This window comes from Patella vulgata, chromosome 8, assembly GCF_932274485.2.
Source record: "Patella vulgata chromosome 8, xgPatVulg1.2, whole genome shotgun sequence".
NCBI lineage: Eukaryota > Metazoa > Mollusca > Gastropoda > Patellidae > Patella > Patella vulgata.
Genome location: NC_065886.2, coordinates 38,429,963 through 38,443,684, shown reverse-complemented (window position 1 = coordinate 38,443,684; position 13,722 = coordinate 38,429,963). Strand labels below are relative to the sequence as shown.

Below are 13,722 nucleotides of genomic sequence, written 5' to 3'. Positions count from 1 at the left end.
GAATCAATGTATCACGATTTTTTTAAGTAATTAGCCTGTACCAGTCACTCTGAGTCTTAATTATCCACTCCATACATTATCCATAGGTACACAAATACTCTTAAATTGTTTTGGTCCTTATTTTATCCACATCAATATCGTGATATAAAACAGTTTTATTTCTATGACATCGGCAGGACTATAAATATCAATTATTCATTTATCCTGTTGTTTTCTTGGTATATATTGACCTGATTATAAATCGTGATACAAATCATATCTTAGCCCCTGAATCGCAATATGTATCGTATCGTGACTGCAGTGGCAATATCCAGCACTACTGACAAAGTATATTCAAATACATACAGCAATAACCCATGTAATTTAATCATTATTATGGTACATTTTTATAGCACACAACTTCCATGACTAAGTGCTCACCTTTGCTTTACAAAATATGGTACAAAAATTAAATATACAAATAAAATATCATTCAGCAAATTGATTCATTTATCTAATTTGATTATTATATACATGTACTTTTATGTCATTTTGATTGATTTAATATTCATGTGTAACAGAAGTACCTCCTGCGACAGAATAATGTTACTCGCAGACTAATACTGTATTCAGACATTGAACTATATTCATTTATGTATTTCCTTTTTAAATTATAACATTAACAATTATAATCTATGGTCAGGCTGAATTAATGTATTGAATTTTATCTTTTATTTCAGATATAAAACCAGAAAATTTACTCATTAGTAAAAATGATACTCTTAAACTCTGTGATTTCGGTAGGTAGCTAGCTGACTTAATGCTTTTATTTTTACATCAAAATGTCTTTATCTTTTGCTTTGGTTTAATTTTAGTTATGTATTATTACTGTGATTATTACCATTAGAATATTTATTTCAGGTTTTGCACGGAGTGTAGGTGGTAATCCTAATGGGTTTTATACAGATTATGTTGCTACTAGATGGTACCGATCACCAGAATTATTAATAGGGTAAAGTCTGCTTATTTATGTCCTAAATTATCTCCCATTGATTATGTTGCTACTCGATGGTACCGATCAACTAAGGTATAATCAGTTCTGTGTCGAGTGGACGTTAAATCCCATTTCTCTCTCTCTCTCTCTCTCACTTGCCAGAGGTGGTGACTCTGACAACAAAAGTGAAACCCACCCCTGCGCTTGTCAATTGGAATTTGAAGAAGAGTAGACCGAGACACTATTGTCCGGAAAACATTCTGACTTTGCTCATGTTACCATACCATAGAAATGAAATTGACCAAAGTATTTTGTTGACCAGACATCTAACCCTATTTCATCATACAAACCCCATTTTAACATAAAGAGAAATATAGTTTATTGATTATTTGATAATCTTTGGTTTATTCTGTTATTACACTATTATGTGTATTTACAGAGCACCATATGGTAAAGCTGTAGATATTTGGGCTATAGGTTGTATTATGGGTGAACTGAGTGACGGGCAACCGTTATTCCCAGGAGAAAGTGAAATTGATCAACTGTATGTTATACAGAAAATAATCGGACCTCTACCTCCAGAACAGATGAATATGTTCTATAAAAATCCCAGGTTTTCAGGTTTAAAGGTAAAATGATGGTTTCATGTGGTAGGTGAGGGCTACCTTTATCGGTTTCCTTTTGAATTAATTGAAATTTAATCATATATCACCCATTTATATTCATAAGATGAAGAATCCTATTGATCTCCAACGATTTATGATAATTACCGTCAGAATTACAATTACCTAGATAATTCTTGTTGACACTCAACAAGCTAAAGTTATCATTCAATTGATTTGGCAGTGTTTATGTTCATCAGATGAAGAAGCCTGTTGATTTTCAATGCTTTCAATAACCCTAAATCACTTAGAAAAATCTTGCAGGTGCTTTATAAGCTAAAGTTATGATCTGATTTACCTGAACAGTGTTTATGTGCAGGAGATTAAGAATTTCTTTGGATTTTCAATGATTTCTGATAATGGCCCTTGATTGCTTTGAAAATTTCTACACAGTGTTTATCTAGTATATTAATTATTTTTAAAGTGATCTTGAAACTAATTAAACCTGGTTATTTTGTAATATTTATTGTAGTTTCCCTCTGTGTCACATCAACAGAAATTAAGTAAAAGATATCAAGGTATAATGAACAGTGCTTTAATAGACTTCATGCAGGTAAATATATAATATACTAAATACCATTTAATAACTTATTAGTCATTTATTAACTAATTGGTCATGGTTGAAGTTTGTTGGAAAAATTTTATTTTTTAAAAATACCAATTAAGATGTCTATTGTTATACTGTTGATGATTTTGGTGAAATATAGCCTGGTTTGACCTGACTTGCCATACAACTCCATTAAATTTATTCATTCATTACTTAGGTGACACTGTAGATAATATCGTAATATAAGAAAAGAGATAGGGGTTTAACGTCCACTAAGCACGACTATATCAATCTGGGACTAGCATACGGTATATTTTATTAGTTGAATAATGAGAATAATTATAATTGATTTACCTCTTTTTTTTGTTCAAGAAAACATTAATTTTAGAAGCACCTGATCGTATAGTGATAGAAGACTGTTTACAACATCCAGCATTTCAAACAGAACAACTGTTATATCAGAAAGCACGTATACCAGTCCGACAGTCATCACCTAATAAAAAACGCAGAAATGATTATACTACTAATATTGAAAGGTAAATTTTCTATCAACATCAACTTATAACTGGATTCAAGACTTAAGGTCAGAAGGTCCTAACTTTTATCTACACTAATATCTCTGTCAGTAACATTGTGAAAACTAAATTTACATCCACCCTGTTTTGTTCATTTTTTCAGCAATTTAAGTTGACACTAAAGGAGCCACGGTGGCTAAGTGATTTTCCGACGTGGTTTCCCCTTGTCAGTGGTGCCTGACAAGGACAGCTGTCTGGTCGTTTAGATGGGGCAAAAACGAGGTCCTGTGTATACATTGGCATGCATGTGAAAGATCCCTTGGCAGTTGGAATGCGATATAAGATTAGGTCATAGTGCCGCTACCTGGGCAAAATTTTCCACATAGCACACTGTACAGCGTATGCCCCCGGGCGAAGTAGATGTTAAACCCCATTTCATTTCATTCATATGTATTATTCTGGGCATTACAATATTCTCAAGTGATGTCAGTTGATTAACTCTCGATATGTCACAAACATTATTTTGGAAAATAATAAGTCTTCTAATTGAAGTAGAATGTTAAAATTTAGTGTAGATGTTCATTAGGTGAATGTTTTAACTGAGTTTGATGATGAGCATTTTTGTCCCTCAAAAGATGTCTTTTAGTTGTGTAGCCTTAGTTAGCCAGTTACTCGTTGTTTCTAGACACAGACCATAGAATGTCATAATCTCTATCATCATTATTATGATGCCCGAATTGACAGAATCGCAATCAAGTGATACAGAATTCAGCCATGTCACAGTTCTGCCAGTCCCGACAGCTGAGGTGGTGTGAATAGAATCGTGACATATTTTAAGTAACAAATATGTTTCAGTTGCCATGATTGGTTGAAATATTTTTTATGCCGTCGGCACATGCGTTGTACTCCGAATTTCTCCTTTTCACTCGATTGACACTATTTTTAGAATTGAGAGAATTTAATTCTGGAACGTTGAATCAAGTATCCCCTATGTCTTATACTTCTGCTTGAAAATTCAAGGGGGTTAACTCTAGATTATGTACATAATCCAGAAGAGACATAAATTAATAAGAGAATGTCTGGATGGAATAAATTTTAGAATACTTTTCGTTTTAGTGAGAATTTAAAGAACAAGTCTGAAAAAGCCAAAGAACTGCCAGAAAAAATGGAAACGGAGGAAGATGATGATGAGGATGAGGGAGGTATAAAGATCAGCCACTTGAACAGCAAATACATCAAACAGCCTAAACCCCTTGGAACAATTAAACCTTCTATAGAACATGATACACAAAATAACCACGGAGGTCAAGGTCATGACCTTAAACATCCGGATGATAAACATGTGAAAACGGACAGTGTATATATCGAAGACAGTTTTCCTCCAATGGAAGTGGAGGATAAAAATAGTCATAAATCCGATGTGAAAAAATTAACCAAGGACGGTCGACATCTAAGTACTTTTTCTGATTTTCGTAATATGAATATCTTAGATAAGGGAGATAACCAGTGTGATACTAGTGCTGATTCACGAGGCATCGAAATGGACATAACTCGATGTGAATCAAAATATATAAAAAAGAAAAATAATTTTACTGAAGCGGCCGTGGAAGCCCATAATCGGTCACATGACTCTAATAACGTGTCAGTTAACACTAAAACAACGAATAATTCATCCAATCGTAGTCAAACTTATACCGTCAGTGTTCAAGCACCTGTCTCATCAACCAATCAAAATAATAAATCACCCAGCCCACGTGTAGAGAGAAAAAAGGTAAAACTGAAACATCTATAATTCTTAAACATACATTATGCAAGAGCTAAATCTGTCTATTGCAGGTCTTTCTTTAGGCCTGAAATGTTATCTAAATTATTAATTAGACATTAATTAACTTATCCAGACCATAATCAACTCTAAATGGCATCACTAGCCTGCGATCTTAAGTGGATTGTGATTCGATTTACTGCATAACTTTCCCTCTGGATTAATATCTCGGTTGAGAGTGAGGCAATTTGATTGAATATTGATGAAAACTTTCTTCATTCATAAACTAATATTTCTATTTTTATTTTTATTTATTTTTAGTTTCTAGATCAGGCAACACAGAATGAATTACGTAGAATTAAATCTAGTACAATACGGAAAAAGAGAATACAGGATAATTCTAGAACAGATTTTAGCCCAGCCGAAAAAATAGCAGAAACAAAGGTAAACAAAGAGTATGATTTTTTGAATTTCAGTATTTTTGAGGATTGCTTTTGAATAATTGCTGCTCATTTAGAAAATATCTTTTTGGTATCGTATAATTAATATAAAAGCAATGAAATACAATATCGTTTAACTCACTACTTTTACGCACCAACTGGGATAATGATATGTGAAAAAATTTGTGCTATGACCTACTCCATTCGGCAAACCTTGACTGTATGACGGTAAGTGACATACAATTGTGATTCGGTTAACGTTTTACTTATTAGAAAATCTTGCCTCTTTTAGAAAGAAGTTCTTGAGATAAAACACTCTTCACAGGCGTCTTCATGGGCACCGCCATTTTTAATCCATTAACTTGGAAGTAGTTCCAATAGCGGAATACATCGTACAGCCAAGGTTAGATGTAGGGTACCGGAGGCTGACGATGTTTGTCGATTGTGACCTACTCTTGTTTCCAACTGTCAAGGGATCTTTAAAGTGATGTCGATTTTATACATGGACCTTGGTTATTCGCCCAACTAGAACAACTAGACTCATTTCCTGCCATGTGTAATTCAGACCTTTCGTCCTTCAGCCATACTCAACAAGCCACCGTAGCTTCCTGCTAACATGTTTTTTTTTTTAGAAAAGAAAGAGCATCACATTAAAAAATTGTATTTTTACATCTTATTGAGGAGTGATTGGGTGTTCTAAACAGTTCTTTTGTGCAAATATAGATTTTATGAACTAAAGCTGCTCGGTAGTATTTAATCCAGAGTTCTAGTCGCTGATTGAATTAAATCATGTATCTAAAGGATTTGTCAGTGCAGAAAAGTAGGACATTAATCCCCATTCATTTTTTATCTAAAACATATATAAGAGTAGATGTGTGTTAAATAATGTATTCATAAAATATTTTTATATTCTAGAAAAGTGATGTGTCAACATATTTAATGAACACTAGAAATAAAGATGCTCACAATTATTATAATTCTGGTCGTAAAGTTAGAAATCAATTATATAATGGTAGGTATATACTCTACCCTTTCCCTCTGTATGATTCATTCTAGACCAAGTATGTAGCATGTCCATTCCTCTTTAGGACTCTGTATTTGTTCACTTCATTCCACAGTATGACTCCGTCTAGACCAAGTTATAGCATGGTCATTCCTTTGCTTAACTCAGACTAGACTGAGTATGTAGCCTGTCCATACCTGTGTATGGCTTTGTCAAGTCTATGTACCGGTATGCTGCGTATCCATTCTTTTAACTCACTCTAGACCTTGTATGTAGCATGTCCATTGTCCATAATTCTAAACTGTACGTCTGTAGCCTGTACATTTCTCTGTATGACTTACTTTAAAAACTTTGTTTATTTTTATTGTTCAATACCTGTCTTTGAAATATATTTCCTCATATCTTCTTTCTGTAGCCTGATTAATTTATCTTCCTTTCTTTCGTTCACCTGATTGATGTAGCTGATTTAAATCTTTCCAAAAATAATTATTATTTTAGTTTAGCATTTTTCCTTTTATTTATTTATATAAAGAATCACCTTGTACTTCTCCATCATCCAGCCCTTCCACATCTTTAAAAGGTTTCAATGTTTTATTTTCATCCTTAATAAGAAAAAAACACATAGTATATTGAATCTGCACATTTTAATTATAATGACTTTTTTTTATACAGTCATATAATATACCATTAACAGATATTTCACACTTTTTTTTATTTTCTAATATTTTTCAGAATTTTTGCTTTAATTCTTTTAATGCATTATTATAATAACTATGTTTTCGTTGACTAATAAAAACTAACAAAAGATTGTATGAAATTAGAAATTAAACAAAAATGCAGTCAATACATAAATAATATTTGCAACTTTTTACTCCAAATTAATTATTTTGATTTCCCATTTTTGTCTCCCAAAGACAATATTCTTAACCTTCATTTTAGACCTAAATTTATAGATTTCTAGTAGATTTCCCACTTCATAATAATTTTTATTTAATAAAAGTAAATTTGAATTATGTTTCAGATTTTTCGTATCAGCGTGATTCAGTTCGTGATAATCGTCATGTAGCAATTCAATCGCGATCATACGCTAAGATGGCTGCCCAATCACCGTATCAATCACATGTTGATAATTCATCACACATCAATTTTTCAGCCTGGTAAGTTAGTTAACCTTTTGGAACTGTGTTATTGCTATGGCAATAATTTCAGTTTATCACCTTTTAAATGCAAATAACATGCCTAAAAAGTTGGAAATACCTCCAAAAAACATTTTTTTTCAATGTTTATGTCAAAATTCATCTGGAAAAATCAAAATCACAGTATGTTCGGTTTTTCAATATTTTTCTGAAGACGGTATTTTTGACAGTTTTTATGTCTGACAGTTTTATATCGAAAAAACAAAATATAGCCCAGCTCTAGAGGAGGGTCTTGTACATCTAATGCAAGAGTCAGTTTGATTTGATAGCAAGCAAGGATATACATCAGGGCTTCAGTATAAAACTGATAATGGGGTTAAGTGATAATCAAGACAGCTTCGGTAACACGCTGAATTGAAGTAGCGCGATCACCTACTCATAATTTGTGTATTGAATCGCGAGACAGTGAATCAATGTATCACGATTTGTTTTGTTTGTTTTTATTTTGTCGCTTCAGTAAGTAACCTGTCACTCTTAATTATCGGCTTTACACATTATCCATACATGTAGGTACACAAACACTTTTAAATTGTTTTGGTTCTTATTTTGATACCTATCAATATCGTGATATAAAACAGTTTTATTCCTTCGACATCGGCAGGACTAAAAATATAAATACCCAGCACTAATACACCATGAAGTGTACTATGAGGGAAATTTTGCTAAACAGCAGTGTTTTTGTCTACTTTTCATCAGATTCCATTCAACTGTCAAGGTTTTTTTAAATTAAACACTGGTGGACGTCCGATTTCTGTCCTATCTGAACAATAAGATGTTCTTTCCTTACCAGACTCTTCATGCTGATAAATCTGTTTAATATCCCTCAATAAAGGGATAAAAATGTTTAGTTTAGTGTTTTAAAGTTATAAGGTAGACTAACAGGTGGATACTATGATAAATTATAAACTATCTGGAACTACTAAGTCATAGTTATATCTTCAGTAACTTGTAAATTCAGTGTTGGTCGAGCATGAACAGTATGATTTTCAGGCAAGGTTTCCCCTTGTCAGTGATGCCTATTAGCTGTTTAAAAGTAGAATGTTAAACCTCATTTTATTTAATATTTGGATATATTACAGGCGATCAGATTCTACAAGTAATTTAGATCCTCATAATTCGTCTGTTTATGGTTTTAATCGCAAAAAGAAAAAATCCAAGTTTTTACAGGTAAGTCTTACCAAATAGAAGATAATCTTCTGGCTTGAATTCAGTAGATTAACAAGAGGCCCATCAAAAGATTTTCCCTTACACATATAGGTGGCATATACAGAGGATGCTGAATGTTGTGAAATTTGATCATATTTTTGTAAATATTTTTTTCAAAATAAACCATTTTGGGACTGATATCCCAAAACTTTGACAATATGTTTGTGTGTTTTTGTCACAACCTCTGATTGGACGCTATCGTTCGCGTGTCTGCGTTAAAGGGATATAATGTAGCTATAAGTTTGGGAATTGCAGACCAGTCTAGGAACATGGGTGTTGAGGGACATCATTCATTGTTTCCTTTTGTTATTTTTTTCATTGCATCTTTTTATTAACAAATAAATTTAAAATTCTAAAATAAGTGTAATAATTGTATGTAATTATAGGATGTAGATTTAGGACGAACATCACCATCTATACCCCCAACCAACCCTATATCTCGTTTATCACGGATGACAGATCGACCTGATGACGGGAAAGAAGAAGGGGAGACAACTAGAGATATGTATACACCATGTGTCGATGTTAAAGAGGCTGTGTATAATAAAGCATTTAAGTTCAATTCTTTACGTAAAACAGTTCAAACACCAGTTGATAGGGTAAAATAACTATTTAATACTAGTTATCAAATAGGTTATACTGAATATCATCTCTGTTCTGTATATACACATAGTTAACGACTTGCCTCATACTTTTGCATCTACTATCAGTAGAGGTACACAACTTTATTTAGATTTAGACCAATTAAGGTAGGAGTTTTGGATCACAAAGCACAATTTATCCCACTGCTTACCTTCAAATTTATCAAATCTTGTGAACAGGATAATCGATAGTTTGCAGGAGTTATTTTTCCTATTTATGTGAAGTGGTTGATGATATTGTTCTCCGTTTACTTTTAAATTTATAAAATCTTGTGTACACGATACAAGTTCTGAACAGAACTTTTTCAATCTTTGTGTCATTGGTAATTGTGGCGTAAGAAAGAACCCTATCAAATCATGGAGTCTTACAGCTTTACAAGTCCTGTCTTAAGATCAGCGTATACCATTATTAGAGACCATTTGTTTTGCCAACAATGTTTTTATATTTAATTTGATTGTTTCAGGGTGTCCGGTTACAACCATTATCCAACAACCAGTCATCCCATAATCCTTATCAGACAACAGAAAATTCAACATCAAAAGTTCCTTCAAGGCCGGACACAGAACTACGAACTGGTCCCAAATCCCGCCCACCTTCTGTAATGGGGGAAGAATTTCCTGATAAAGACATTCCGTCACCAAGAAATGACCTTCAACCTGTCCGACGAACTAAAACTCCATTAGGTTTTCGAGGATAATCTAACTCTGTGATTTAAATATTTAATTTCAAATATTTATAAACTCGCTAACATGTGGGTACAGTGTCCTTTGGTTTTCTCTCTGTGTGGGGTCTCTAGGCTGAAGTTAAATTACTCAAAATTTGAGTCAATCCGAAGTGATAAATGAAAAAATTTCAAGTAGAAATATACCCCTTTTTAAACATTTTTATTTTACTAATCTGTCTCCACTACACTATGTCTCTATGTTCAAAGACTATACATTTTTATGATCTTTAAAGATGCATTATGTAAGAGCTAAATCTGCCTATTAGTATTTAGACATTTATTCAAATGATCAACTCTCTAGAATATCGGATGAATGAGATATTAAATGGTTTAGAACACCTGAGCCATATAATTGGTCAACGTTTATTATTGTAGCAATGGTACTTTATAATCCAGACTATTTAGGGTAAATCGTGTCAAAAGTTCAAACACTCATAACTTTGCTCAAAATAAAGTAGTTTGAAATTTCAATATATTCAATTAGTAATTTGTTAAACTATTATAGCAAGAACGGCCAGCTCTTTATGTAAATCATACGTAATGCATCTTTAGGAGGAATGTTGAATGATAGATATTTTTTGTTTTTATTTTAATATCTAATATCTCAGACTTTATAAAAATTGGGTAGGAGATACTCTGTTTATCTCACAGTTATTTTAAATTGATTTTAACAATCGATATATACATAATTTTGACGAATACTGTCTAAATAATTTGAAATTATAATCCGATATAAATTATAATTAATACTCAATATACTTCAGGTTTTATTGGCTGATATTATAAATATCATCACATAAGGCCAAGCCAATTTTATTATTAGTTTTTCAGAGGGTTTTACAAATAGATAACCCACTCAACTCTTGTTTGTGATGTTTTGTTAAAATTTCAAAACTTAAAACATTTGGTACTAAAAGCTTTTGAGAAAAGCAACCAAGTACTGGCCCTGGCATTCTCAGACTTAAGAATTTACTCAACTTTCAGTCACTGTTTATGAGAAACAAAAATTTACATATAGTTTCTTATTGATGTATCTGATACATTAAAACAAAAGATTAAGGGCTGTATTTTAGTTAAAATAAGGTGAACAAGTTTGAGTTGTTCCAAAGAACAGAAATTCAAATTGGTTTGGCCTTTTTTTTTCGTTCAGTTTAAGATTAAATATCTATCTATGACCACATCTTGCCATTTATATTCTAAAAACAAGGTAACAATTTAGTTTTGATTTCTTAATTTTCTATGTTTTTAAAACCTTTTAAAGATGCTACGAATAAGGTCTTTTTGTGTGGTCATTAATTCAAGATTGTTAAAATAAAAGAAATTCAGGTCTGAGTCATATTCTTGGTTTATGGAGAAAACCCCACCAGAACCTGTATATTCTTAAAGTTTTCTCACAGATCATTTTAATGTTTTTCGTTATTTATCTATACAACCAGGGTTTTTAATATTTAACGTCTAAGACCATAAAAAAAAAAATATTCTGATTCTCAGATTCTCCTGTATCATTTATTAACATGACAAGACCATAATCAAGCCTCGATGCCATCGGATGGGTCTGATTTCAAGCAGATTAAAACGGTTTAGGCATTTCATGATTTAATCTAAAAATGGTGAAGCGAGGCTAAGCTTTGAACAACCAGTACTGTAGTTACAATCAGTGCACAAATCTTGTCAAACCTTCAAAGGCTAATATCTTTGTCCAAAATAAAGTAATTTGATTGAAATTTTCAGTATATTCATTTTGCATTATCTATTTAACTGTTATTGCAAGAACGGCCAGCTCTTTATCTGAATCTTACATAATATATCTTTAATTATCGCACATAACTGTTTTCCCTGGGTTACAGGAAGTAACTCTATAAAAAATTTTTTAATCAATCCGGAACCTCCCTCTCGCATTAGATTTTTAGGAATGATTGTCTGAGAATCAGAATATTTTTTTTTTGTATGGCCTTATCTTGCACTTTATACTCAATATATTGCACAAGATTATTGCTCTGAGTAAATCTAATTTTTTCAATTTGAAAATCTTATAAATCTAATATTTATTTTAATTGAAAGATCTTATAAACCTGTCAAAATTCTTTTGTTTTAATTGAAAGATCGCATAAATCTGTCAAATTTTATTTATTTTAATTGAAAGATCGTATAAATCTGTCAAATTTTATTTATTTTAATATGAAAACTTTATAAATTTGTCAAATTTCATTTATTTTAATTGAAAGATCTTAAAAATCTGTCAAATTTCGTTGATTTCAATATGAAAAGCTTATAAATCTGTCAAATTTTATTTCTTGAAATTAACCCCAAAAAATTAGTTTCGTGGAGCTGCTACAAATGAATACACATTTACTTTGCAAGTTTTAATAGATTTTATCATTAACTAAACTTTTACCTCAAACATTAAAAACAATGCTCATGTTTACTAGGATTATGAACAGTTCTTCAACGTTCGTCAAAGCTCTACCTCCAAAATTTCATCACAAAAGCAAATACATTTTTTTTTTAAGTTATGGTGACCAGATTTTAAATCTGACTCATTAATATTTAGTTGATTTCTTTGTGACCTTGTGATTTCAGATCTGCATAACCTGATTATAACTGTTATTAAATAATAAAATGATTATTATGCGGATGAATTATTGTATCATATAATTATTATAAATATCATTATTATTGTATAATTGTGTTAAAATATAAATCATTTATGAAACTTTTTGTTGTCTGTAGTCATTTGCTATGAAAGACATATAACCGTACAAGTAGGGCCAATAACTCTATTAGTTAGTGCAGGGAGACTATACCACACATAATTACACAAAACAAATCTATGGACAAGATACGCAGAAATCACAAATGCACATATCAGATTAAGTGAATGGATGCGAGGGCTAGCCGTAAGCATCCACTGTGCTGTCCCTGGCCGGTAGTGATACAGATTTCACTCAAAATGAAAACTAACAATAAGGAGGAATTTATCCCAAAAACATTGTGCCACATGAAATATGAATGTAAGCACATTGAAGGAAAGGAAATAAATTACCTATACACGTAACGATAACAGTGAAATGTATAAAAAAAAAAAGCCAGGTAGTGTACAACTAAATGGTCTATGTTATATTGAGAAGCATTTTAAGTGTCGAAAGAATTGGGGTGTAGGCTATTGACTTCAAAGGTAGGATATGTCCTATTTACCACAAAAACCGGAAAAAAACAATACTGAATACAAAAAAGTAAACGGAGAAAGGGGACAGTCATCTGCTGAATGACCTGAAGTAAAAGGGAGGTAGTTTGCCAAATGACATCAAGAGTTAAATGTAATAAAAAGGGCAATAATCCAGTTAAGACAACCAAAAGGATAATAAACTATCAATTTAGGAACTATTCAGCTATGTAATTGCACAAAATTTAAGTAATTATTCAGCAATGCTATGAAATGAAATGTGGTTTTATGGCACCTCAGCACCAACCCATTGATGTGTGTACAAAGTTTCATAATAAGACAATGAATAGTTCCTTAGCTATGTTCCAGAATAATAATTGCATCAATTTGTTCAATAGTAACACAAAATTTATTTAACTAAGAATTAGCAAAAGGCTCAACACCTATAATAGATTGTGTGTACAAAGTTTCATAAAGATACCTTGAACAGTTTTCAAGAAGTGCACCAAAAACAAATTGGAGCAGATGGAAGATTAGGATGGATGGACCAAGCCCATTTTAATATCCCTCCCGGAGTAAAAAAATCTGATTTCTACTGGCATCAAGTATTCCTAAAATTGGTAGTTAGCAACACCTTGAATTGCTTACTGGGTTTGGTGGTCATGAGTCTTCTCCATGTTCCTTTCACTGCTGTAGAACCATCTGCAATTCTAAAATGTTATGAGCGGAGTTGACAAGATGTGTCTTGTCTATGGTACGAAATCTAGAACTTAAATGTGTGTATGAATTTATAACCCACGGAGTAATTTAAAGAAGGTAGATACCACCAAACCCTGAATCATCTGTTCAAATATAACCCAATTCCTGTGACCATAGAGATCTTATCTAA

The 13,722-nt window shown here is 32.0% G+C and overlaps 1 protein-coding gene across 2 annotated transcripts in view; it reads left to right on the top strand.

The window, feature by feature from the left end:
• The window catches only part of LOC126829936 (cyclin-dependent kinase-like 5), a 30,285-nt gene extending 17,913 nt beyond the window's left edge, over positions 1 to 12,372 (top strand). For both annotated transcript variants that reach the window (XM_050560117.2, XM_056103007.1), the window contains exons 7-18: positions 720 to 779; positions 901 to 991; positions 1,413 to 1,602; positions 2,108 to 2,188; positions 2,555 to 2,718; positions 3,814 to 4,468; positions 4,781 to 4,903; positions 5,815 to 5,911; positions 6,924 to 7,059; positions 8,178 to 8,265; positions 8,691 to 8,903; positions 9,410 to 12,372. In XM_050560117.2, the coding sequence (XP_050416074.1) occupies positions 720 to 779; positions 901 to 991; positions 1,413 to 1,602; positions 2,108 to 2,188; positions 2,555 to 2,718; positions 3,814 to 4,468; positions 4,781 to 4,903; positions 5,815 to 5,911; positions 6,924 to 7,059; positions 8,178 to 8,265; positions 8,691 to 8,903; positions 9,410 to 9,643 (2,132 nt within the window). In that variant the 3' untranslated portion in view covers positions 9,644 to 12,372. The remainder of the gene's footprint in view (positions 1 to 719; positions 780 to 900; positions 992 to 1,412; positions 1,603 to 2,107; positions 2,189 to 2,554; positions 2,719 to 3,813; positions 4,469 to 4,780; positions 4,904 to 5,814; positions 5,912 to 6,923; positions 7,060 to 8,177; positions 8,266 to 8,690; positions 8,904 to 9,409) is intronic.
• The last annotated feature ends 1,350 nt before the right edge of the window (positions 12,373 to 13,722 follow it).